Below are 27,380 nucleotides of genomic sequence, written 5' to 3'. Positions count from 1 at the left end.
TGGAAATTAGTTTGTTGGTCGCTGTTGCGTGTTTTCTTAAATGCTCGCAAGTATACGATGTCAAGTTTTAGTACTGGTTAGAGTACCGATATCGATCCCACGAGGAGTGTATATATAAATATATATCAGTTCTTGTAATTAAAATAGTCCACACTTTATCTAGACAATTCGATAGAATGGTTGATTTACTTAAACGAATAGATTGAAAACAAATAATTAATCTAATACCGGATTGAGGAAAATATCAAGGATATAAAATATCTAGATAAATGACTTCACCAAGTTTCCACGATAATTATTCCCAGTTAACTTTATGTTCCTGAATTCCAATTATTTAATGGCCAAGGACACTTAATTATTTTATTCCCCCTTTCCCAAGTGACGAATAAATTGTATCTATCAACTTCGACTCAATTATTCCTAATTAAAATCTAAGTTTCATAGATAAATGCAAACAATGTTCTTACTAAGCCTCGCTAAAGTTATACGCCTTCCGAACGCTATAAACATTCAACGATGTGTATCTAATGATCTATAATCCTAGTCCCTCTCCCGAGTTATAGAATTAATCAACAACTAACAATTTATGGCCAGTAAATTGCAGTGAAATGAATATAGATAACACAATTAAACAAGAAAGAATTCAATCATATAAATAACTGAGTCGAATTATCGTTTCCGCAAAGCTATGTTATTCTCTAGACTAGAAGATTAGTTCATGACGAACTCGAAATAAAAACAACGCATGTTCAAAGTTTTAGACATTGAAATATGAGAAAATAGAAACACAAAAGACAGATAACAAATCCGAAGTGTCCTCTCTGTCCCCAGATTCGTCGCTCTTCATCTTTGTAATTGATCTTCGCGTGTCTTGCCTTCGTCTCGCCTTCGCTCCGAGTTTCACCCTGTATTTTCGTCCAAAAACGGCCTCCTCTTTTCTGAACCCTCGTTTCTCTTTTTATATCCCTCTTCTGGGCCGTAAATCGAAGCCCATTTAGTCATGTTTCGCCGCCATTAGCGCCACGGAACTGAGTAAGTGGCGCCTAAGCGCCCGTCGTTCGTGAGCATTAGCGCCGCGGCGCTTGTCCCATAGCGCCTAGGCGCTTGTTCTTCGGCAGTGAGGCGCCGCGGCGCTGCTTGGGCAGCGCCTAGGCGCTTATCTCTCGGCATGCTAACACTGCGGCGCTGATCTTGTAGCGCTGCGGCTCTGATTCTTTCGCTGTTTTACGCTCAAAAACATCCCTGATTGCTCTCCAACATCACATAGTTGTATATTCCCTGCACTACACAAAAACAACAAAAACCAAGCATAAATCTGCTCGAAACCAGCATAGATCAAATGGATTAACAATAAAATTAAGTGCAATTCTCGCACTTATCAAATCCCCCCAAACTTGAACTTTTGCTAGTCCCGAGCAAAATAAAATTAAAAATAGGAATGCAGATTCAAGCAAGAAATAAACACTAACAACTATAGTCATAGATATTCAAAAAGTGACAGTGGCCTCAGATTCATTTATTTTTTTATCTGATTCGTATTTACTCAAGAGTCACGTGCGTGTGTGGTATGTCAATGTTTATCTACCTCATCGAATGCGCAAATAGATTCACAGTGCCAAATCGCCTCATAAACTTAAGAAGTCCTCAGTTCGGTGCAACTTACACTTCATTAAAACACACATTTACTTACAAAGATCACAAAGGACCTTATTGGTGATTGTTTGGCTCAAAAGATATTCATAACAAGTATACCAAGCTGAAGTCACACAATGAGATGCTTGCATGCAAATGATTAAAGTCTATACTCATTAACCATGTTTATCAGGTATCCATAGGCTTGATTTGAACAACTTTTCTCCACTATTATATTGGATAAATGTGACAAGGTTAATAGGACTTGTAGGCTTGTAACGTTAGGCTACGGCTCATGGCTACAATAAAGGCATGGAGATCAAAGTTTGAGAGAAATATTTGAACTTCATAAATTTCACTCATTATCATTTTCTTTTCACTCACCACCCACTTATTGTTTTCTTTTCTTTTCATTCATATCCTTCATTTCCCAAATGCTTCCTTTCTCACCACTTTTGATTCATTCTTTTCATTGTTTTTCTTCTTTTTGAACTCCTTTATGTACATTCATTTTTTTCTCTTTTTCTTTTCAAGGAGTGTTTGAATCATTCCAACACCAATGAACTTATTTCTCTCCAAATTTAGGTATGACAATAAGTGTATAAATTTCATTAGGTAGTTGTTGTGGGATGTAGAAAAGGTACAAGTGGGGGCTAATTGTGTGTCATTGACACACACCACTTGATTTTTAGTAGGCTCAAAGTGGGACACTAGGGATATTTCATTCTCGTTTGGTAGGCTCAAAGGCTCAAAACGGCTCCAAAGATCGCCTAAATCATTCCTATGTCACATATTATCCGTATTTCGCCTCGAAAAGTGTCCAAACAAGTTCTAGATTCCTGTCAATCCATTAGTCAACTCATACAAACCAGTCACATGCAATTTTCAATCAAAATGATATATAGGATAGGCACACAAAGAACAGTCAAACATCTCAGTCTACTCGAGGCTCAATGGGCTAACAATTGATGAGAAAAGAATATAGGCCCAAAGATATTGCGAAAGAATGCCTAGATCATTTCTGTGTTCGCAAAAGTGTCATTTAATGTCATGCAAGGGTTACTAAACATCAGACTTCTCTTGTTTAATTGGCATCACAGGCACGAAAATAGTCTCTGACCACCAACAATATCAACAAACATGACAGTGCAATAAAATGTAACTCCCAAGTAATCACGAATACATTCATGCTTTAGACTCACGATTTTATTTTCCTCATCGGCCTCACAATAGCTTATCCATGACTAGTCCTAACAATTCTAACATGCAATGAAAATAAATAAACGATTGTTTTTAATAGAAAGTGCAGGGAATAACTGATCAAGATCTAAAAATAAGAACTGAGAACTGAAATCCACAAATAACACAGAGCAAAGCAGCATAAGGGTGCAGAGTAAACGGCAGTAAATGACAAGTCAGAGTAAATAGAATGATCAGGCAAAGAATGACAAGTTATGACAATGACAAGTGACGACAGACGACCCCCCCAAACTTAAATACGTGCATTGTCCCTAATGTACAGTAATAAAGCACAAAAAGAAAACAGGGGACCACGTACCTTACACAGCGAGCGTCAGGACTCGCTGTCCTCGCCTGATGGCTCATGCTCCTCCTCATCATCAGGTTCATGTCCGAATGTAGGATGTGGTGGGTATGGCTCACCAAATGGATTGATAGGAGGGTAATGCTGCGAAAACACGCGATGATAATCATAAACGTACGCCTGGTGCTCGCGCGTCATCCTCAACAATGTCTCCAGTTTTCGGTCAACTTCATCCATACGTGGGTCGCTGGTCTGTGCACGTGGCTGCTGGGGTGCAGACTGTGTCGGTGCACCACTGCCTGAAGCCTCACCTGAATCATGAATAACCATTTGTCTTCTCCTATCCCTCGGGAGGGCTCCAGACAGTGATATATCGCCTTTTATATGTAGTATCGTCTCACTGTCATCCCAGGTAACACCCGCTACATGGCAGAGGTCGGTGATAGTCGATGAGTGGGGCATGCTAACAGTGGATGTACCCCTAGCAGCCTGTAGAATAGATGTCATAATAACTCGGCCTGCGTCCACAGTCCTGCCGGTGAGGATGCAAAAAACCAATTCCGCCTTCTTCTTCGTCATATCCGACACGTGCCCAGATGGCATCAACCGCGAGGCCACGAAATGATACCAGTTGTAGGCATCCCTTTTCAGTGATGTCGCTGGGAATGTGACCGGGGCTCGTTGATTGTTGAGTTTCCAAACTGTACCCGGTGCACAAAGTGTGTTGATGACAGTGTCGTAAGGATACGGGTCTCTCATAAACAATGTGTACCCGTCTGTCTCATAATCTGGCATTCCATACAGCGAATTGATCGTCGTGCTATCGAAGGCAACCATCTTCCCTCGAATCTTCACGTGAAACTCCTCATGCTTAACCGTCAAATTTGCATAAAATTCCCTCACGAGGGACATCACAGCATCAGCCGGGGGCTTAACAAATTTCCCCCAATTCATTTCTCGAGCACGGACCAACGTAATAATATCTGGGTGGCTCTGCTCCATACCCCTCTCTCTCTGCATGCTTTTTTCTAACAACTTCATATAATTCTCAGCAGCCTTTGCATCCCAAAATCGTCGTCTATCAAAAGTGACAGCGGACGACGACTCGCCATCGCCAGATTCACCACGCTTGCTTTTTTTATTTGGTGCCATATTTCAATTCACTATCAACTCACTTTAAAACAATAGTTAACAATTCAATACCCCCAGTATCAACACAAACAATCAATTAACGATTTCGTCCAACAAGCAATTCTCCGAATCAAACAATTCCTAACAACAAACTCACTTAGACAATTGATCGAACACCTTACTTGTACCAACCCAAGAACTCAATTTCACTAATCCCAAACATGAAAATCGAGCATTATGATACCAATAGCAAGTACCTTGTTGTAAAGGGCTGAAATTTTGTTCTACTTCGTCGTGGGTTGATTTTTTTTTTTTCCAAGAACTTTCGTTGAAATCTTGAGCCAACTGGGGTTAGGAGTGAGCAGCTTTAGGTGGATTTGGAGTGAGGATGATATGAGTGGTGTATTGTAGTGTTTAGAGGTTGAATTTGTGAGAGATTTAAGGTGGAAGTCGATTTTTTTCGGTGGTGGAGAGGAATTGGGCCGCGGCGCTTTTGTTCTTAAGTTTCTGAAGAATGAAATCTCGCCCCCCCTTTTTTTTATAATTCGCGAACTAGTGTCGCGGCGCTGGGTAAGTAGCGCCGCGGCGCTAAACCCACGGCCCTTCAGCACTGCAGCACTGTCTTTCTAGCGCCTAGGCGCTAATAAAATCGAAATTCTTGTGCCGCGGCGCTGTTATCCTAGCGCCTAGGCGCTTTCTCTTCGGATGCCTTAGCGCTGCGGCGCTATTCTTGTGGCGCTGCGGCGCTGACGTTTTCGGATTTTTGTCCAATTATGCTCCTTTCCATGCCCAGCTAAACTTTTTACCTGCAAAAGAGAACAAATATCAATGTCTAATCTTTACATGCCAAATTAAATAAGATAAGAAAACGTAAAAACAATAATACTACTGCAATTAAAATAAAATAGAGAAAACAAAAGCAATAAGTGATACTGGTTGGGTTGCCTCCCAACTAGCGCTTGGTTTAACGTCGTCAGCCCGACTGTCACTAGTCTGTTCATGGCGGGTCGTATGATTTCTTGGATGCTTTTATTTCCACCAGCTGACCTTCAACTTCCATGGTCATTTTTCCTCGTTTCACGTCAATGATAGCTCCAACAGCAGCCAATAATGGTCGTCCTAGAATAACGTGAACGTTCTGACTATTCCCCATGTCGAGTACTACAAACTCGGCTAGAACCTTCAATTTGTCAATCCTAAGTTCAACATCTTCTACAATACCCAACGGTGTCCTGATAGATTTATCTGCCATCTGTAAGCTCATGCTTGTGGATCTCATTCTGCTCAACCCAACTTTCTCGTAGAGAGAACTTGGCATTATATTTATGCTCGCTCCTGAGTCACAGATAGCTTTTTCTACCAATTGACTCCCTATTTCACATGGCATAATAAATTCACCGGGATCTAGTAACTTCTAAGAAAGATTTCTTCGTGTTCTTTCAGTAGATTCACCTTCCACCTGATCTGCAAACTCATTATTAATCTGTAGGTTCTTGAGATCTTCAAGACCTTTTTTCTTTTGAAATTCAGCTTGTAATTGTAAAAATCTCTGGGGGTAGGGAAGTAAAGAAAGATCAGTGAATTGATTTAAATCATACCTCTCAGATTTCTTACATCGGGCTCTTTTGGTTGGAATTAGCTTTTCATCCCGAACAGGTGTGGGTTCAACCTCCTTCTCTTCTCTGCCTACCACACCAAATTCTTTCTGCTGTATAAAAATGGCATTCAATTCTCTCAGATTTGGGTCTGCAGTCTTTTGGACTGCGCCTGACGGTTGAGACGTGAGTTGCTTCGTTATCTGCCCCACTTGCGACTCAAGGATTTTCGAAGTAGCACCAATACTCGCCATATGTGTCTCAAGGTTGTCAAGTCTAGACTCGGTTCTAGACATCCTCTTACCAGATTCAACAACAAATGTTCCCACTAAATCCTCAAATGATGGCTTTCCTTCCCCATTTGATGTATTGAACCCCGGTGGAGGATTCAACACATTCTTATTGTTTGCATAAGAAAAATTTTCATGGTTTCTCAACCTAGGATGATAAGTATTAGGGGGAAGGTTACCTCGATATCCGCCAAAGCCTCCAAAGTTTCTGTTGTTGATATGCTGAGCTTCTTCAAGAAAATGTGCTTCTTCAAAGACAGGCGATGGTCCGTCAGTATTTGATGTGCTCACTTTATTCATGGTTGCTATCTGTGTAGTTAACGTTGATACTTGTGCAGTGAGTGACGTGATAGGATCCACAGCATAAACTCCGGCAGTCCTCTGTACTCCTGACCTTTCAGACGGCCATTGGTAGCTATTAATAGTCATCTGCTCAAGCAAGTCGTAGGCTTGAGCAGGAGATTTGGCAAAGATTGTGCCACCTACCGCTGTGTCCACTGTTGTCCGTGTCTGACCATTCAACCCATTATAGAAAAGCTCTATCTGTACCCAGTCTTCGAAACCATGATTCGGGCACCTTCGCAACAACTCCTTATACCTTTCCCAAGCTTCATACAACTGCTCGAAGTTTGTCTGTCTAAAAGTGCTGATCTCAATCTTTAATTGTGCAGACTTCGCAGGTGGAAAATATTTAGAAAGGAACTTCGTCGCCAGCTCCTGCCATGTCGTGATGCTCCCTAACGGCAGTGATTGGAGCCATCCTCTTGCTTGATCCCTGAGAGAAAAAGAAAACAAACGCAATCTAATAATGTCGTCAGGAACATTATTAATTTTTACCGTATCTGTGATTTCCAAGAAATTTCTCAGGTGAATGTGAGGATCTGAAGTAGCAGTTCCAGAGAACTGGTTTTGTTGAACCATATTGATCAGGGCAGGCTTCAGCTCAAAATTGTTGGCATTTATGATCCCCCGAGCAATACCAGAGTAATGATTGTTGATCACTGGTCGGAAGTGATCTCTGATAAGAATAGCCTCTGGCTGGGCGTGTCTGTCATTCTCTCTGTTCTCATCCATTGCTTGGATCTCATCTCTTCTTGCTTTTCTTAATCTTCTTGCAGATCTTTCGATCTCCGGATCAAAAATAAGCAAGTCAGGGCTTTGCGATCTTAGCATGCACTGTCAAGCAGAAAAAAAATGAAAAACTAAATCAATATAAACTAAAAATAAAAATAAAAGCTCTAAATTAAAATCTAGACTAATTGGTAACAATACTGATATAAATTCAAATTTTACATTCCCCGGCAACGGCGCCAAAAACTTGTTGCGTGTTTTCTTAAATGCTCGCAAGTATATGGTGTCAAGTTTTAGTACTGGTTAGAGTACCGATATCGATCCCACGAGGAGTGTATATATAAATATATGTTCTTGTAATTAAAATAGTCCACACTTTATCTAGACAATTCGATAGAATGGTTGATTTACTTAAACGAATAGATTGAAAACAAATAATTAATCTAATACCGGATTGAGGAAAATATCAAGGATAGAAAATATCTAGATAAATGACTTCACCAAGTTTCCACGATAATTATTCCCAGTTAACTTTATGTTCCTGAATTCCAATTATTTAATGGCCAAGGACACTTAATTATTTTATTCCCTCTTTCCCAAGTGACGAATAAATTGTATCTATCAACTTCGACTCAATTATTCCTAATTAAAATCTAAGTTTCATAGATAAATGCAAACAATGTTCTTACTAAGCCTCGCTAAAGTTATACGCCTTCCGAACGCTATAAACATTCAACGATGTGTATCTAATGATCTATAATTCTAGTCCCTCTCCCGAGTTATAGAATTAATCAACAACTAACAATTTATGGCCAGTAAATTGCAGTGAAATGAATATAGATAACACAATTAAACAAGAAAGAATTCAATCATATAAATAACTGAGTCGAATTATCGTTTCCGCAAAGCTATGTCATTCTCTAGACTAGAAGATTAGTTCATGACGAACTCGAAATAAAAACGACTCATGTTCAAAGTTTTAGACATTGAAATATGAGAAAATAGAAACACAAAAGACAGATAACAAATCCGAAGTGTCGTCTCTGTCCCCAGATTCGTCGCTCTTCGTCTTTGTAATTGATCTTCGCGTGTCTTGCCTTCGTCTCGCCTTCGCTCCGAGTTTCACCCTGTATTTTCGTCCAAAAACGGCCTCCTCTTTTCTGAACCCTCGTTTCTTTTTTTATATCCCTCTTCTGGGCCGTAAGTCGAAGCCCATTTAGTCATGTTTCGCCGCCATTAGCGCCGCGGCGCTGAGTAAGTTGCGCCTAAGCGCCCGTCGTTCGTGAGTATTAGCGCCGCGGTGCTTGTCCCATAGCGCCTAGGCGCTTGTTCTTCGGCAGTGAGGCGCCGCAGCGCTGCGCTTATCTCTCGGCATGCTAACGGCGGCTCTGATTCTTTCGCTGTTTTACGCTCAAAAACATCCCTGATTGCTCTCCAACATCACATAGTTGTATATTCCCTGCACTACACAAAAACAACAAAAACCAAGCATAAATCTGCTCGAAACCAGCATAGATCAAATGGATTAACAGTAAAATTAAGTGCAATTCTCGCACTTATCAGTCGCGTTTATCTCGTTTTTGGCTCGGATATGAAGTTTTTGCCAAGTTGAGATTATTTGCATGTTTTCTCATGTTAGGATTAGGTCGCTGCAAGCCTGGTAACGATCCAACTCGTTCGATAAAAACAGGGTTATAATTATATTACGTGCATAAAATATAAAATGTTTATTTTGAGATATATGTGATATGTTTTGTGACCACCTCACGCTTATGGGATTCTCTCCACCCGGTGACTTACGACCGATTTATGTTTATGTATGGGTACAGACATCTAGCCCAAGGGCTGTGGTGATCTATACCGCCCAGTATACTGTGGTTTAGTCTGATCAGACGTTCATGTTATGTTACGGGCCACTTGCGTTGAAACATTATCTCTACTAGAAAAATCTCATTATGATATTTTATGACGGGGCTCTATCGAGCAAATCTTTCACGTACGTTTTTCAAATATGCACGTATTTATAATTACTCATGACAGGATTTTCACCTTAAGTTTTACGACATTATATTTCTACGTTGCATGCGATTTTATGATGTATTTACTTGTTATTCACGATATATGCATGTTGAGTCTTTAGACTCACTAGATATGACTGTTGTAGGTACTGATGAGGTTTAGACTGACGGCGGAGACCGGTGAGCTAGCTTGGGTCAGCAGTAGTAGGAACCCGAGGACCTTATGTTTCAGTTTATTCACCTTTTATGTTCAAATTCAGATTTTAATATGTTGCTCCAAAAGGTGAAATCGCTCACCTTAGGCGCCCCTCACCCCTTGCCCGACAGGAATGTGAGAGGAGGTAAATCATGGTGACTCAGCCAACCAGCAGCAGCTAGACCTTATGCTACGCCGCGCACAAGGAGCTCTCCCTGATTGGAGGGAATTTAACTCCCACACTTGGATGATTTTTGTTGTTGTTTTGAAACACAATATTTACTTTTACTGTTATTTTAAAATTAAATCTATTTATCGATTTATTTTATGATTGAGACAAGTTAATTATTTAGAATTTTTTTGATAATTCCGTATAAAAAATGCGAATACGAAACGGGCCTTTACACCGAGAATGATGGAGCATCCACTACTGTAAAGACTGTCATGACCCTCTTTCACAAGTCTCCAGTTCCCAGAGTTAATGGCACTGTTATTTCTCCTTTTGGATACACTGCATGACCCGCGAAACCAAATAAGGCATTCTCAACCGCCTCCAAATTCTACTCATGTAATCTATTTGAATCAAGGCCTCTTTGAAGATGACATTGACAGAACTGCCATTGTCAACGAAACCCTTAATACATCATAATTTACAACCCTGACTTGAATAATAAGAGCGTCATTATGGGGTAGACTGACTCCCCTGAGATCTTCTAGGCCAAAACTTATGACCAGCTCATTCCTCCCCCTCCCATCAATTTCCAGAAATTCTCTTCTATTTCTTGCCTTCCGAGCCCGGTTGGAGTCACCATCTGTGGATCCTCCTGAAATCATTTTTATTATTCCTCGAATCGGGGAGAATTTTTTCTTTTCTGGTTGCTTATTTCTCTTATCCCGGGAGCTTCTTTCCTCTCTCCTACTCCCACTCGGGACATATGCCGATCTACCAGAAGTGGTAGGTCTGGGGCACCGGGCGAACCAGGGTGGTTGCCTTGGCTCACCGTGTGTATTAGATCCTGGCGCAGAACGCCGATTGGATTCTCTCTTTAAAGTTTGACACTCATTGGTATCATGGTAACATTCTTTATGAAGGGTACAAAACCCTTTCTTCTCCGGGCTCGGCGATTGTGCCATTGAACTTGGGAGCTGAGCCAAATCTAATCTACACTTTTGAATCTCACGATCCAGGGCTCTTAAGGGGATGTGAGAAAAATGCCACGGACCACCCTTCTTATGAGCTCTCTCCTTGGGCCTAACAACCCGGTCTCCCCTAGCTCTCTTCAGAGCTTCTCTTTTTTGATTTTGAAGCTCTTCCAAGTTGATGTACTTTTCCGCCTGGGATAAGAGATATTCAAAGTCTCGGGCAACTTCTTTGTTAAAGATCGAAAGAAATCTCTTTCCCACAACCCCAGCATGAATGAAGTAGTTTTTGTTTCGGGAGCGTAGACAGGGACATCCAAAGCCACTCGATTGAATTTTTTGATGTATGCTCTTAGAGTTTCATCTTGGCACTACTTTACTTCAAACAAACTGAAAGCAGTCTATTTATATTTCTTGCTGATGCTAAACTGGTGCAAGAATACTTTTTGAAAATCTTCAAAAGATTGGATACTTTGAGGTGCCAATCCGTCGAACCACCTCTGGGCCGAGTCAATCAGGGTGGTTAGGAACACTTTGCATTTAATCGGTCTCCATAACAATGTAGCATGGCCATATTTTTTAATATGGCGAGATGCTCTTCAGGGTCGGAACTCCCATCATAATCCTTAACCCTGGCTGACTTGAAATGCCCGAAAATTCGTTCCCGGACGATGAAATCAGAAAATTGGCAACCCCTGACAATAACTTGAGCACTGCTCCTAGAGCCAACTTGCCCCTCTAACACTTTCACCTTCTTCCTCAACTCTTCTAGCTCTTCTGCCACAGTAGGAGATTTAGAACTTCCGCTCGACTCCCTCTCTTCCTCCTGCTCTTCTCGCAAATGCTCTTGTTCTTGCTCTGGTCGGGTAGAATGATTAGCAAGGGGTCTCTTTGCTAAGGCTGCCTCCACAACATCAGATACAATCTGGGCCAACTCCTCAGGTGTTAAGTTAACAGTAGGCAGGCCACCTGCACCAGAAAGATTTGTGTTATTTTCTTCCTGAATCCGAGAAGTTTCTTGATTTGTTCTCCTGGTATGAGCCATATCAACGTCTTATAACTCTAGTTTCCCACAGACGGCGCCAATGATGCGATCCGGGTAAAATGAATAAGCCAGGTCGGATTCTCTGCCGGATCAGCTATCAATGTTATGTAGGAAATAAGAGCAGTACGACTGGATCAAAAGCTTCTCTCCTTACACAGCGGGAAAGATCTGCAAACAAGAATGTAATCAGATGAATGAGCGCCGGAGAGGTGTCCGGCGTGGCCACTCCGATGCTTAAGTCAATGAAAGATTTAAGCAAAAAACCGATGTAATCAGATGATGATTGTGAAATTGGTGTGAGAGTGTAGGCAGTAAATGAGCAATAAATGTGAGTATTCAATATATGAATAGCGAATAAATGTAAAGAGAGAACTTGGTATTTATAATGGAGATGTAATGATGACCTCGTTTTTTGTGCTACCTATTATACTCTACATTCTGGCATGTCAAAAAATAACTATATGAGATGATAATTCTCAAGTAAAATTATATTACAGTGATTTGTGATGTCGATTTGGTGTACAATATGAGATGATAATTCTCATGTTAAATTATATCATAACCCTCTTATAAAAATTCAAAAATCTGAAAACCTTTAGAATTCATCTCTTATTGATAGCTAATTATCACTTAAAAAATAACTCACCTCAATACCAGAGCACCAGTAGCCAGATGCTTCTTCAAACGTTTAAAAAAATTAGATCTTCCCATTTCCATCTAACTTTACTTGGGAGTCCAAAAACTATGCCATGAGATTTCCATGGATACAAATAATACAAAAGAAGAATAGGAATCGAAGAAGAAACCACATGTTCACCAATAATCACCACAAGAGCATTGGTTATCCTTGAATCGATGAAACCTATTGTTGTCTCTAACAATAATTTCTCGGTGACCAATACTGGAGATGAACTTTATTGCACTATGGCAATCCACACAAACTCTAAGATTTTTATTTATCCTTATAGGCACTCCAGGAGGGAGTGAGATAAGGCCAAATGCAAGTGCAATCTTCTCACTATGACACCAAACTTCTGATTCTTTTTCCTCTTCTTCTACATCATAGAGAGCCAAACTGGTAGCAGGAATATATCCAGCAGCCTTCATCTCCTTCTTTAATTTAGCTAGCATCGCTTGAATCTCAGAGTTTCTGCTGTGTGATGTATCTTTTGCCTGAAAAACATGGACAGTATTCTTGACAGATAACCAACTGCATCCTACCCCTTTCTTGATCCCTACATCCTTCATCTCCTCCCTTACAAGGTTGGCCTCATCCCACTGTCCCGCAGCAGCAAACATATTTGAAAGGATAACATGATTGCCAGAATCATGGGGATCAAGCTCAAACACATTGTCAGCGGCAATCTTCCCCAGTTCTTGATCCCCGTGCAATTTAGAAGCTCCTAATAAAGCCCCCCATATTGAAATAGTAGGCTCAACAGGCATTTTACGTATAATCTGATAAGCACGTTCCACTTGCCCAGCTCTCCCTAGCATGTCCACAACACATGCATAATGCTCTGCCCCTGGAGCAACGCCATATTTCACACTCATCGATTCAAATATCTCCATTCCCACCTTTACCATACCACCTCTACTGCAGGCAGTTAATACACTGACAAAAGTTACAAAATTGGGAACTAACTTTTCCAGTTCTCTATAATCAGTCATCTCCGTGAACAATTCCAGTGCCATGTCAGCATGTCCTTGATGAGCGTATCCACCGATCAATGCATTCCAACAAATCAAATTTCTCCTGGGCATTTCATAAAATGCGGCCTCACAATCCTCAATACTCCCACACTTACCATACATGTCAACAAGTGCACTCCCAACAAACATATTTCCCTCTATACAGGCCTTCACCACCAAACCATGAACCACTCTACCAGCTTCAAGAGCAGCTAGACCAGCACATGCACTAAGCACACTCGAAACCATAAAGTCGGTTGGTTCAACCCCAGCTCTACGTGCTTTCAAAAACATCGTGCATGCCTTCTCTCCCAGATCATTTTGTTCATAAGCTGCCACCATGGAACACCATGAAACACCATTAAACACACGCATGTTCTCAAAAACTTTCTCAGAAAAGTTAATCTTATGACACTTGCCATAAAAATCGATCAATCCATTTGAAACTGAAACATCAGTTGCATGGCCTCCTTTAATCAAGCAGCCATGCAACTGCTGACCTAACTTTAGGAACCTACCATCAGAGCACGCATTCAAGAATGCGCAAAATGTAATAGAATTGGGAGCTTCCCCATCTCGTAACAGCTGAACAAACTTGAAAATAGCCTCGGAAGGTCTCCCATTAAGGACCGAATTCGAAATACAGGCATTCCATGTAGCAATGTTCCTCTCTGGAATTTCATCAAATAATCTTTCTGCGTCACTTAAAAGACCTGTCTTGGAGTACATATCAAACGTGCTACAGGCAACAAAAACATCCTTGATGAAGCCGAGTCTAACCGCAAGTGAGTGAAATTGTTGGCCCAGAGTAGGCACCTGGAGCGACGTGGAGGCTTTGAATAAACAAGGGAAAGTGAAATCATTCGGATGGACAAACTCACGCCTCATGGAAGAGAACTGAGAAAGGGCAGCAAAGAAGTGACCGTTTTGCACGTAGCCCGAGATAAGGGCTGTCCATGTGACAACTGAACGCAGTTTCACTGGGGTAAGGAATAGAATTAATCTGGCCGAGTTCGGTCGGTCGAGCTTCGAGTACATGTTGATGAGATGGTTGGAAAGCACGGCATCAAGCACTAGGCCCAGAGTCTTCACAATCTTGGCATGGACTGACCGTCCGAGAAGGGAGGACTGAGTTTGAACGGCGGACTCCACGAGTAAGCCCAGAGTTTTAGCAGCGACGAACACAGTTCTGTGTCCCATTTTATCAAACAGTTATCAGACAATGCTCAAAAACCCGTGAGCTCTCCAGTGACCGACAGGCCCAAATTTAGGGATTTTATGTGTGTTGATCTAGATTTTTTATCTCTAATTATGTATTTAATTGGATTAATAATTGAATATTAGAATAAAAAATTGATTAAATTTAGAAATTAAATAAATTTTAAAAACTTCAAAGAAAAAAATATTAAAAGAAAAAAAATATTTTAATATTTTATTTCTTTGATATCATAGAAGTTTTGAAAAAATAATCTGTGTATATCTTGATAAAGATAAAATCTCATTTTTTAAAATAAAATCTACAATCTTATCTACAAGATTTATGTTTGAGATGAGTTTTAAAGAAATTGAAAGAAGAGGCTTGTTTAGAAGGATAAAAGGGAGCCAGAAGCGCACAGAGAGAGGGAGAGCCGTAACAGTAGAGGAAGAGAGTGGAAGGGCAAAACGGAGAAGGATACAGTGAAGCAGCAAAAACGTGAAAGAAGAATTGAAGGGAATAAGATTAAAGGTAGAAGTATGTGGAATTCCTCGACACACGTCAAATTACTGATAATTCTTTTCATTTCTTCTCAACTATGTTTTCTTCATTAAATTTAAAAATTGATTTGCAATTTTATTTTAAATTTATGAAGTATACTTTTATAGACTAAGGCCATAATAGGGCCAAAAAAATTATTTCTGATGTTTTGAGTTTGATTCAATTATATTATTTATTTTTTATTCATTGATTGATTATGTTTATCATGTGTTCTTTTAATCTGGTCAATTAAATTGCATATTTGTTGGTTAATCTGAAACCGGAAGGCGATTGATTAATATTTGCTTCATACATCAATCAACACATTGTTAAACTGATTAGAAATAACATTCAGTTACAGTGTGCGACTTAAGGTTGAAAATTTGTAATTTCACAGCGACTTAATGGAGTTGAATCTAATTAAATTCAATTAAGAATGATTGGAGTGTTAGATTTATTAATTTGAGAAACCGTTTAATACATAATTTTAGGAATTTCATCATGAATGAAATAATTAATTTATTAAATTTAAATTTAACACGTGAATTACGAGTTTGTCTCGCTAACATTGTGAGCCTTAGTCGTTTTTAAATAATTAAATTTTTCGTCTAAATTAATAGCTTGGATTATTTTTGGCTTTAGTTAATTTATTTAAATTGTTTTATTTAATTTCAATTAGTTTACTTCATCTTATTTGAATTTGATTAGCCTAAATTATTAAAAATAATTCATATCCTAGTATTTAAACATCGATATCTGTGTGTACGATTCCTGAACTCATCCTCCAATTACTATTATTTGACCTAGTACGCTTTCTAGATTTATTCCCAACCGACACCAATTTTTATACTCCATTCTCGGCGGGAAATTTAGCCACACAACCTTCCTGTATCAAATTGTTGAAATTTTTCAAGTTCGCAATCTTGATTTTTTTAGTGCCCTTACCCGACCCACTACTAAACAGAATAATAAACATGCAACATTAAACTTAATACCAACAGTTAAACAGAGGAAACCAAATACTTAATCATCTTACAACCCAAACGAAAACAGAGCAATAACATCAGTCTTAAACATTATTACAACCATAACGAAACCACAGAAAACCTCTACTGGATCACCACCGAAAACCCAACTGCTCTAGCCACTGCCCTGGTCGTCCGAACCGTCCAACCTAAGACTTGCCCCGTGGAATGGGGTGCCCAAGATGAAAACAAGGACGTGAGCGACAATCGCCCAATACGAGAATGTACGAGTATACAAACTGATATGATGCATGCAAAATGCAATATGCTCGGATATCAAGGATCAAGTCAAGAATCTCATGCTCAGTCTAGAGGCGCCTGATTGTGTAGTATCTGATCTGCCCTAGGCATGTTTTGGCTCCCACACTAATCATCAAGACGTGGACCTGCAATGTCCAGGTCATCCGAGCCCGCGGGTCCCGTCGGACACTGTAGCTCTCGATGCCCCATCGTCCACAATACAGAATATGGCTGAGCGGCCCCAACAAACGAGGTATATCTCAAAAGATATCAGGCTCAACATGATATGTCATGCATAATATGCCAAAACAGTAAAACATGTATCATGCAACAGATAAATATGCAGCATATAAGTGTGTATAATACGCTTGGATATCTCAGTCAGTACATCACGTACCTCACTAAAACAATCTGACAGAAAGCTCTGAACCTAGACAATACCAACATAATGAAATCACTAACAAACCAGATCAAACATGCTACAAAGATCTCCCTAATGATCCTTAAATCACTATCTAAGGATTTAGGATTATACCTGCGTCCGTCGTCAGCCCGCTGATGATGTCTCGATCTCAGTTCACCGACCCTCCTCGAGTCGACACTAGCTCCGAAACTTCCCGACACCAAAGTGCCCTAGAAACTGACTAGAAACTATGGTATAACTAGAACTCTCTCTGAAGAATGAGGTGAAGGAAACAAAAGAATCGGCTTCCATTTATAGGCTGCATCCACACTATTTCCGAAAATCCGAACCAATCTTATCTGCCACGTGTCAGAATCTCATTGGTCTAGTTGGATTTCTCGAGATAATGTAATCCGAAGTAGGTCGGGTTATCCATTTAAAATTCGGTGGATACCAACAGCTTAAACCCGAATTATCAATTTCTTAATAATACTTAATTAACAACTCATTAATTATCTCTTAATTAATACTTCATTCAAAATAAGAATTCGGGTCATTACATCCTCCCCTCCTTACAAAGATTTCGTCCTCGAAATCAAAACTGAAGTACAATACAACTTAATTAAATACAACTCAAAACAAATGAGGATACTCTGAGCGCATACGACTCTCTAACTCCCAAGTCGCTTCTGCAGTACCTCGGCGTTGCCATTGCACTAGAACAAGTGGAATGGTCTTGTTTCTGAGCTTTTTCTCTTTCCTACCCAGGATTAAAAGCGGCTTCTCGACATAAGTAAAGTCTTCTTCAAGTTGGACATCTGTCGGACTAAGAACGTGCGACTCATCTGCTACATACCGTCGTAGCAACGATACATGAAAGACATTATGAATGCTGGATAGATACGGCGGTAAAGCTAATCGATACGCCAAATTTCCAACACATTCCAAGATCTCAAAAGGTCCGATGAATCTTGGGGCTAATTTTCCCTTGAGTCCAAATCTCATCACCCTACGGAACGGTGAAAAGTTAAGGAAAACTTTTTCCCCTGACTGAAACTGTAGAGGTCTACGCTTGGTATTCGCGTAACTCGATTGACGATCTTGTGCAGTTTTAATTCTCTTCTTGATCAATTCCACTACGTCAATCGCTTGTTGGACTAATTCAGGTCCTTGCCCTTGTCGTTCTCCTACTTCGTCCCAAAACAAAGGAGTACGACAACGTCTACCATACAAAGCTTCGAACGGAGCCATACCAATGCTATTGTGGTAGCTATTGTTATATGCAAACTCCACAAGCGGCAGATGATCATGCCATGCTGGTCCAAAATCCAAAGCACAAGCACGCAACATGTCCTCAAGCGTATGAATAGTCCTCTCAGACTGACCATCAGTCTCTGGATGATAGGGAGTACTCAGACTCAATGTCGTTCCCAACGCTTTTTGAAAACTTCCCCAGAACCTTGAGGTAAAGCGTGGATCTCTATCACTGACTATACTTGTTGGCACACCATGATATTTAAGAATCTCTTGGATGTATAGTCTTGCCATGCGATCGAAACTATATTACCGACTATACGAAATGAAATGTGCTGACTTAGTCAGTCGGTCCACAACAACCCAAATTGCATCACAATTCTTAGAAGACAGCGGCAAGTGGGTGACAAAATCCATCGTTACATGCTCCCACTTCCACTCAGGGATAGGAAGATTCTGAAGTAATCCTCCTGGTCGTCTGTAAGACCCGAGAATTTGATTACCGTAATCTGAAATGATTTGGGTATAATTACCGTAATCCGAGATTAATCTGAAATGATTTATTGATTAATCTAGAAAATGATTGACGGAACGGATTAGATTGGAAGAGATGGGAAAAGACGCGAAATATATGTGCGAGAGTGTGCATTCGCGCACATGCGCGATGAGATGCGCGAGTCATGCGCCGAAGGTCCAGAACCTCTCGCGCATTTGCGCCGAGGTGGTGCGCGCATATGCGCGAGGGACATTATGCGCATCCAGTAGGTCTCGCGCATATGCGCGACTTGAGTTCGCGCATATGCGCGAGCAGTCCAGTAGCCAAAGTAGAAATCCAGAAGAATTGGCGCACATACGCGACGGAGTGGCGCGCATATGCGCGAGCCTGGCAGAAGGTGTGGCGCACATGCGCGGAAGAATAGCGCGCATATGCGCGAATGTTGGTTGCCGAGACCAGTAGGTCTCGCGCATATGCGCCGGTGATGTCGCGCATATGCGCGAGACGTGGTGCACGCGGGATGCGCCACTTGCTTTTCATGCACGATTGTAAATATATATACATACAAACGTAATTCTTCAGAAGGGAAATAGGGAGAAAACGAGAATTCAGAGCAAATCTTTAACTTTTTAATTTTAGAATTCAACGTACGAGAAATCCGTCCGTCCGATTTTGATTCTGACTTCGGTACCGAGTTCCTAGCAACGTAGGCTACAACTGGACGTAAGTTTTGCTACGTTTTGACATGCTTTGATATTTTGCTGTTGTCAGAATTGAATGGAACTCATATATGATGTTCTTGATATGTTAGACATCGCAGAATCGAAGTCAGATTAAGAAATAGACTGATTATGGAATTGTTATGATTTTCTGATTATAATCAGTTGATACCGAACAGATTTGGATTATAGATTGTATTGGATATGAGTTATGGATTGTAACTGTTATCTGGTGATATGGTATTGACGGGAATATGGAGATTGTACCGTTATGCCGTTGATTTTGAATTAAATTCAGATTGATCAGATTGTTATCAATTTGAATGGTATATTGACATGAGATTGTTGGTATTGTCAGTATCAGACAGGCTGTGAATTCAAGACTTCGACTGAGCAAGAAACCGAGACTGCAACGAAAGGTATAAATTAATGTTGTGTTGGGATTGCACAACTCGAGTAAGGTTTGACTCGAGTCTCCCTAAATCACATACTTAGTTATTACATTGAGAATTGTAATTGATAAGATTGACGTTGTTGTCTATTGATTTATAGTCATTGCATGTATTGATTACTGAGTCGTTGAGTCATGGGCTGATTCGCCTAGTCACCGACTGATTCGTCTGGTTATTGACTGATTCTTCTAGCTATCGGCTGTTTCGCCTAGCTATTGGCTGATTTTGACTGATTCGTCTATCTATTGACTGATTCGTTTATCTATTGACTGATTCGTCTAGCTATCGGCTGTTTCACCTAGCTATTGGCTGATTCGTTTAAATCTTGACTGAGTCGTCAATTCTGTGGCTGTTTCGCCCAGACATCGGGATCCCTAGGTTAGAGTTGAGTCGAGTCTGAGACGACGCGTTGTTTGAGTTTGAGTGTGATTTATTACTTGTTATTGATTTATGTTTCTGATTTGATACATGTCATGAATGTTAATTATATGCTTTTATATATGTTTTTATATGATTGCATGTATACATTGTTTATACTGGGATATTCATATCTCACCGGAGTTATCCGGCTGTTGTCTTGTTTGTATGTGTGCATAACAACAGGTGGGGCAGGTTCAGGGTCACAGAGGTGAAGAAAGATCGAGATTAGCGTGGTGATTCCGGACTTGGACATAGATAGGTTTTATTACTTGATTGTAGTAGTTGAACCTAGGTGAATACTTGTAGATCATACAGGATGTGTATGTTTATGTTTAATATGTAATTTGAATTGAATTACATTATGTTTCCGCTTTGTATATTAAAAGAAAAATTTTTAGACCCTGTTTATAATTGATTAATTAGTCTCAATGATGATTAAGAACTTGATTAGCGTCGGGGTCCCCACAACAGGTGGTATCAGAGCATTAGGTTCCAGAACAGTAGGTTCTAGAACTGTAAGTTCTTGAGACTGAGATAGGAACTAGTGAGCGTGGTAGAATGTGTTTTCTTTCCTTGCTTGTGAATGCTAGCATGCTTACTGCTTTATATAATACCTGTTACATGTTTATCTGATTTGATTTTGTAATATGTATTATTGGGAACAAATCTGAACCGATTCTCGATCAGCAGTAAGATGATCGGGAGGGAGATTGAATTGAAACAGATGTGTTGGATTGGGTCACTAATCCTTTTGAGTTTCAGATATGCCTCCTAGACGAATTCCAGAACAGGGTAGTACATCGAATCCTCCCATGGATGTAACACCGACTCCGATGGAAACCTTGCTGAAGAGGTTTCAGTCATTCAAACCACCACTCTGAAAGGTACTGAGACATCAGTTGAGTGTGAGAGTTGGCTGAATGATATCGAAAAGCTGTTTGAATTGCTGGAATATAGCGATGAGCGCCGAATTAAGTTGATTGGGAACCAGTTGCATGATGTTGCAAAGAGCTGCTGGAGTACGATGAAGAGGGCCTTGGAGCAACGAGGTACGATTATTACTTGGGATGTATTTAAAACTGAGTTTTATCAGAGATTTTTCCCAATATCGTACAGAAAAGACAAGGGGGCGGAGTTTGCCAATTTGAGACAGGGTCAGCTGAACATTGAAGAATATGTGACCAAGTTCTCTACATTGTTGAAGTTTGCTCCACATGTGTCTGAAAATGACGAAGCCGTTGCCGATCAGTTCATCAATGGTCTGAACACCGATATTTTTACATTGGTGAACACAGGGCGACCGAATAATTTTGCTGATGCCATGAATAGAGCAAAAGGCGCTGAAGCAGGCCTGATAAGGCAGAGAGGAGCTGCATTTGTTTCTCAAGAGTGGAGACCACCGCAACCACCTCCCAGATTTGAGAGTGAAGCTGAGTCAGAAGAGAGTGCAGACATCTCTAAATGGATAGATCAAATAAGCCAACATCGGATGATGACTGTTGGTATTTGAAGCCGAAGGTTGAATATATCTTTGACTGAGATTTCAGAATGAATTAATTGAGATGAGTTTATGATTTAAACTCTGTATACATTTCTTCTGATATATCTGAATTGATTACTTGCGAGTTCGAGGGCGAACTCAGATCTTAGAGGGGGAGAAATGTAAGACCCGAGAATTTGATTACCGTAATCTGAAATGATTTGGGTATAATTACCGTAATCCGAGATTAATCTAAAATGATTTATTGATTAATCTAGAAAATGATTGACGGAACGGATTAGATTGGAAGAGATGGGAAAAGACGCGAAATATATGTGCGAGAGTGTGCATTCGCGCACATGCGCGATGAGATGCGCGAGTCATGCGCCGAAGGTCCAGAACCTCTCGTGCATATGCGCCGAGGTGGTGCGCGCATATGCGCGAGGGACATTATGCGCATATGCGCGACTTGAGTTCGCGCATATGGCGCATATGCGCGAGCAATCCAGTAGCCAAAGTAGAAATCCAGAAGAATTGGCGCACATGCGCGACGGAGTGGCGCGCATATGCGCGAGCCTGGCAGAAGGTGTGGCGCACATGCGCGGAAGAATAGCGCGCATATGCGCGAATGTTGGTTGCCGAGACCAGTAGGTCTCGCGCATATGCGCCGGTGATGTCGCGCATATGCGCGAGACGTGGTGCACGCGGGATGCGCCACTTGCTTTTCATGCACGATTGTAAATATATATACATACAAACGTAATTCTTCAGAAGGGAAATAGGGAGAAAACGAGAATTCAGACCAAATCTTTAACTTTTGATTTTAGAATTCAACGTACGAGAAATCCGTCCGTCCGATTTTGATTCTGACTTCGGTACCGAGTTCCTAGCAACGTAGGCTACAACTGGACGTAAGTTTTGCTACGTTTTGACATGCTTTGATATTTTGCTGTTGTCAGAATTGAATGGAACTCATATATGATGTTCTTGATATGTTAGACATCGCAGAATCGAAGTCAGATTAAGAAATAGACTGATTATGGAATTGTTATGATTTTCTGATTATAATCAGTTGATACCGAACAGATTTGGATTATAGATTGTATTGGATATGAGTTATGGATTGTAACTGTTATCTGGTGATATGGTATTGACGGGAATATGGAGATTGTACCGTTATGCCGTTGATTTTGAATTAAATTCAGATTGATCAGATTGTTATCAATTTGAATGGTATATTGACATGAGATTGTTGGTATTGTCAGTATCAGACAGGCTGTGAATTCAAGACTTCGACTGAGCAGGAAACCGAGACTGCAACGAAAGGTATAAATTAATGTTGTGTTGGGATTGCACAACTCGAGTAAGGTTTGACTCGAGTCTCCCTAAATCACATACTTAGTTATTACATTGAGAATTGTAATTGATAAGATTGACGTTGTTGTCTATTGATTTATAGTCATTGCATGTATTGATTACTGAGTCGTTGAGTCATGGGCTGATTCGCCTAGTCACCGGCTGATTCGTCTGGTTATTGACTGATTCGTCTAGCTATCGGCTGTTTCGCCTAGCTATTGGCTGATTTTGACTGATTCGTCTATCTATTGACTGATTCGTCTATCTATTGACTGATTCGTCTAGCTATCGGCTGTTTCGCCTAGCTATTGGCTGATTCGCTTAAATCTTGACTGAGTCGTCAATTCTGTGGCTGTTTCGCCCAGACATCGGGATCCCTAGGTTAGAGTTGAGTCGAGTCTGAGACGACGCGTTGTTTGAGTCTGAGTGTGATTTATTACTTGTTATTGATTTATGTTTCTGATTTGATACATGTCATGAATGTTAATTATATGCTTTTATATATGTTTTTATATGATTGCATGTATACATTGTTTATACTGGGATATTCATATCTCACCGGAGTTATCCGGCTGTTGTCTTGTTTGTATGTGTGCATAACAACAGGTGGGGCAGGTTCAGGGTCACAGAGGTGAAGAAAGATCGAGATTAGCGTGGTGATTCCGGACTTGGACATAGATAGGTTATATTACCTGATTGTAGTAGTTGAACCTAGGTGAATACTTGTAGATCATACAGGATGTGTATGTTTATGTTTAATATGTAATTTGAATTGAATTACATTACGTTTCCGCTTTGTATATTAAAAGAAAAATTTTTAGACCCTGTTTATAATTGATTAATTAGTCCCAATGATGATTAAGAACTTGATTAGCGTCAGGGTCCCCACATCGTCGATGCTCAGCTTTCACTTGGTGACAAACCAAACACTTGGCTACAAACTGGTAAACACTTCTCTTCACACCTTTCCACCAAAACATGGTCTTCAAATCCTTATACATTTTCATGCTTCCAGGGTGGATACTCAACTTACTCCTATGAGCTTGAGATAAAATCTCGTCCCTCAATTTATAATCTTCTAGAACTACGATTCTTTCTGAAAAACACAAGGTTCCATCTGTTTGGAATGCAAAGTTAGATGTGTTGTCTCCGTTTGCTAACCTTGCTAACTTTTCCACCTTCGGATCAGAAAACTGAGCTTCTCTGATTTTGGCATACAACATTGGTTCAGATAAAATGCTCGTTACTCGAATGTGTTCCATTCCTTTCTTATGACGGAAGTGAAATCCCAGAGAACAACAATCTTGGATTACACTTGATATGAAACTTGTCTTAAGTGCAGATAATCTCACCTTGCGACTAAGAGCATCAGCTGTAAGATTCGTTGATCCTGGATGATACTTGATTTCGCAATCATAATCTTTTAACAAATCTATCCATCTTCTTTGGCGCATATTCAACTCTGCTTGAGTGAAGATATACTTCAAACTCTTGTGATCTGTAAAGATCTCAAATCTCTCTCCATAGAGATAATGTCGCCAAATCTTTAAAGCAAACACAACCGCTGCCAATCCCAGATCATGAACTGGATAATTCTCTTCAAGCTTCTTCAACTGTCTGGATGCATATGCAATCACATGACCATTCTGGGTTAAAACGCACCCAAGTCCTTGAAGTGATGCGTCAATGTACACAATGTACCCTCCTGATCCAGATGGCAGAGCTAAAACTGCTGCAGTTGTCAAACGTTGACGCAGTTCATTGAAACTATTTTCACAATCATGAGTCCATTCGAACTGCACATTCTTACACGTCAGTTGAGTCAATGGTTTGGCAATCTGAGAAAATCCTGAGATGAATCTCCGGTAATAACCTGCCAAACCTAGAAAAACTCTTATCTCTTGAGCTGATTCCGGTCGTGCACAACTCAACACTGCTTCGATCTTGCTAGGATCCACTGATATCCCATCTTTGGATATAACATGTCCCAAGAAGACAACTCTGTCGAGCCAAAACTCGCACTTGTTCACCTTAGCAGACAGTTGGTGATTCCTTAAGGTTACCAACACAATCCTTAAATGTTGTGCATGCTCTTCAAGGCTACGAGAGTATACCAGTATGTCATCAATAAAGACAATGACAAACTTGTCAAGATACTCCTGGAATACTCGGTTCATCAAATCCATAAATACTGCTGGAGCATTCGTCAAACCAAACGGCATCACTAGAAACTCGTAATGCCCATACCTTGTTAGAAATGCAGTCTTAGGGATATCACGTTGATGAACTCGAAGTGGATGATATCCAGACCGTAAATCGATCTTCGAGTACACTAAAGTCCCTTGCAGTTGATCAAACAAATCATCAATCCGTGGTAACGGATATTTATTTTTGACTGTTACTCGGTTCAACTGTCGATAATCTATGCAAAGCCGCATAGACCCATCCTTCTTTTTAACGAACAACACTGGTGCTCCCCAAGAAGACACACTGGGTCTAATGTACCCTTTGTCCAGAAGATCTTGTAACTGTTGTTTCAACTCTTTCATCTCTGTGGGTGCCAATCTATAAGGCGCTCTGGAGATAAGTGCGGTTCCTGGTACCAACTCTATCTCCACTTCCACTTCCCTCTCTGGAGGAAATCCAGGAATTTCATCGGGGAAAACATCAGGAAATTCATTGACAACTGGAATGTTCTTCACGCCGACTACATCATTTGATACGTCAACAGCATAAATGAGGTATCCTTTTCCTCCTTTTGCTAAAGCTCGTTGTGCCTTTACAGCAGACACTACTGTCATTGGAGGTCGAGCTCCCTCACCAAAGAAGAACCAATTCTCGTCTCCTTCTGGACAAAACTGAACGAGACGTTGATAACAATCTACCGTCGCTCTATACTTAGTCAATAGGTCGATTCCCATAATACAATCGAAATCTTCCATAGCCAATATCATCAAATTGGCAGACAAGTAATTTCCCTCAAACTCTAGCAAACAGTCTACTACAAGCCGCTTAGCTAAAACCTCTTGTCCCATCGGTGTAGACACCGACAACAAAACATCTAATGACACGTAGGGTAGTTTATGCTTCTTAACAAACGTTGATGCTATGAATGAATGCGATGCCCCGGTGTCAATCAATACATATGCAGGAATACCACATAAAAGAAATTTACCTGCAATGACTCTCTCGTTATGCTCTTCAGCTTGCTCTTGGTTTAATGCAAACACTTGCCCCTGAACTCGTGGGCGTTGCTGAGATCCTTGTGACATTCCTCCACGACGAGAACCTTGAGCAGGAAAACCTTTCTTTTGAACAGTGGCCTCAGACTGTTTTCCACTATAAGACCCTGTCATAGAACCTCTGCCTCCACTCTGATTCTCCAAATTAGGGCAATCCCTCTTCATGTGACCAAAACCACCACAATTAAAACATGCACCTGTTGCTCTTCGACAATTCTCCGTCATGTGATTACCTCCGCAGTGGCCACATTGCATCTTTTTCCTGCCAAAGCTGTGTACTCCTCCAGAACCGGAAGAAGAAGAAGATGCAGACTTCTTGAAAGACTGACCCCTTGGTCTCAAAAAACTAGAACTTTTGCTAGCTTGCATAGCATTCCTCCTAGCAATACTGATCTCGGCTTGACGACAACGATTCACTAATCCTTCGTACGAAGTAGGATCATCACAGACAGAAACCCGATCAAAAATCTCCAGGTTCAAACCATTCAAAAAGTGAGAATATTTTGCTGCAGAATTCTCACTGATGTGAGGAGCATACGGCAACAGATCCGTAAAACGCTTCAGATAATCCTCAATGTTCGAATCTCCTTGCTTAATAGTCAATAGTTCCATCTCCTTCGCCTGGCGAAGAGCTGGCGGAAAGTGATGATTGATGAAGGCCTGACAGAAATGTTCCCAACGAATCCGCCCATGCTGCTGGACTAGAATGGCAGAAATAGGTTTCCACCATTTCCGAACTTTTCCTTGGATCATGAAATCGGCTACCTCCATCTTCTCATCCTCGTCATAGTGCAGCACTCGAAAACACTGCTCCATGATGTCAACCCAAGCTTCAGGAACATCAGCATTCTCATCTCCGGTCAACGGTGGAGGTCCAATCTTCATGAAATCCATAATGTTGACACGGTTCCTACTTCTCCTTTCATCATGATCTCGGTGACGCCTTCCGTCACGATCTCTACGACGATGTTCTCGGCCAGCCTCATCATCGCCATAACGGCCATGTCCCACACTACCGTGACTGCTTCCATCTCCTGACATCTGAAAGGAAACTAAAATCAACTTTTAAATCCTCAAACAAAATTACTAATGTCCCAAAAATCTTTGCATGCTCTGATACCACCAAATGTAGCGCCCTTACCCGAGCCACTACTAAACAGAATAATAAAAATGCAACATTAAACTTAATACCAATAGTTAAACAG

General features: G+C 40.7%; 2 protein-coding genes across 3 annotated transcripts in view; both read right to left on the bottom strand.

The window, feature by feature from the left end:
- LOC140819807 (pentatricopeptide repeat-containing protein At4g14850) overlaps positions 1 to 14,626 on the bottom strand; it is a 76,509-nt gene extending 61,883 nt beyond the window's left edge. Inside the window, exons 1-2 of one of the 2 annotated variants that reach the window (XM_073180039.1) lie at positions 12,308 to 14,626; positions 12,035 to 12,099 (exon numbers count right to left, since the gene is read on the bottom strand). In XM_073180039.1, coding sequence (XP_073036140.1) covers positions 12,475 to 14,553 — 2,079 coding nt within the window. In that variant the 5' untranslated portion in view covers positions 14,554 to 14,626 and the 3' untranslated portion in view covers positions 12,035 to 12,099; positions 12,308 to 12,474. The remainder of the gene's footprint in view (positions 1 to 12,034; positions 12,100 to 12,307) is intronic. The other variant, XM_073180038.1, reaches the window with a different exon arrangement.
- A 10,401-nt stretch (positions 14,627 to 25,027) lies between these two features.
- Positions 25,028 to 27,069, bottom strand: LOC140819160 (uncharacterized). Its single transcript, XM_073179170.1, has 4 exons — positions 26,658 to 27,069; positions 26,109 to 26,597; positions 25,336 to 25,994; positions 25,028 to 25,033 (listed from the first exon to the last, which is right to left on the bottom strand). Exons 1-4 carry the CDS (start codon positions 27,067 to 27,069, stop codon positions 25,028 to 25,030), a joined length of 1,566 nt encoding a protein of 521 aa, XP_073035271.1.
- Between the last annotated feature and the right edge of the window lie 311 nt (positions 27,070 to 27,380).

This window comes from Primulina eburnea, chromosome 18 (assembly GCF_022965805.1).
Source record: "Primulina eburnea isolate SZY01 chromosome 18, ASM2296580v1, whole genome shotgun sequence".
Classification (NCBI taxonomy): domain Eukaryota; kingdom Viridiplantae; phylum Streptophyta; class Magnoliopsida; order Lamiales; family Gesneriaceae; genus Primulina; species Primulina eburnea.
Note: the sequence above shows the minus strand (reverse complement) of the source record. Positions and strands in the feature narration are given on the sequence as shown.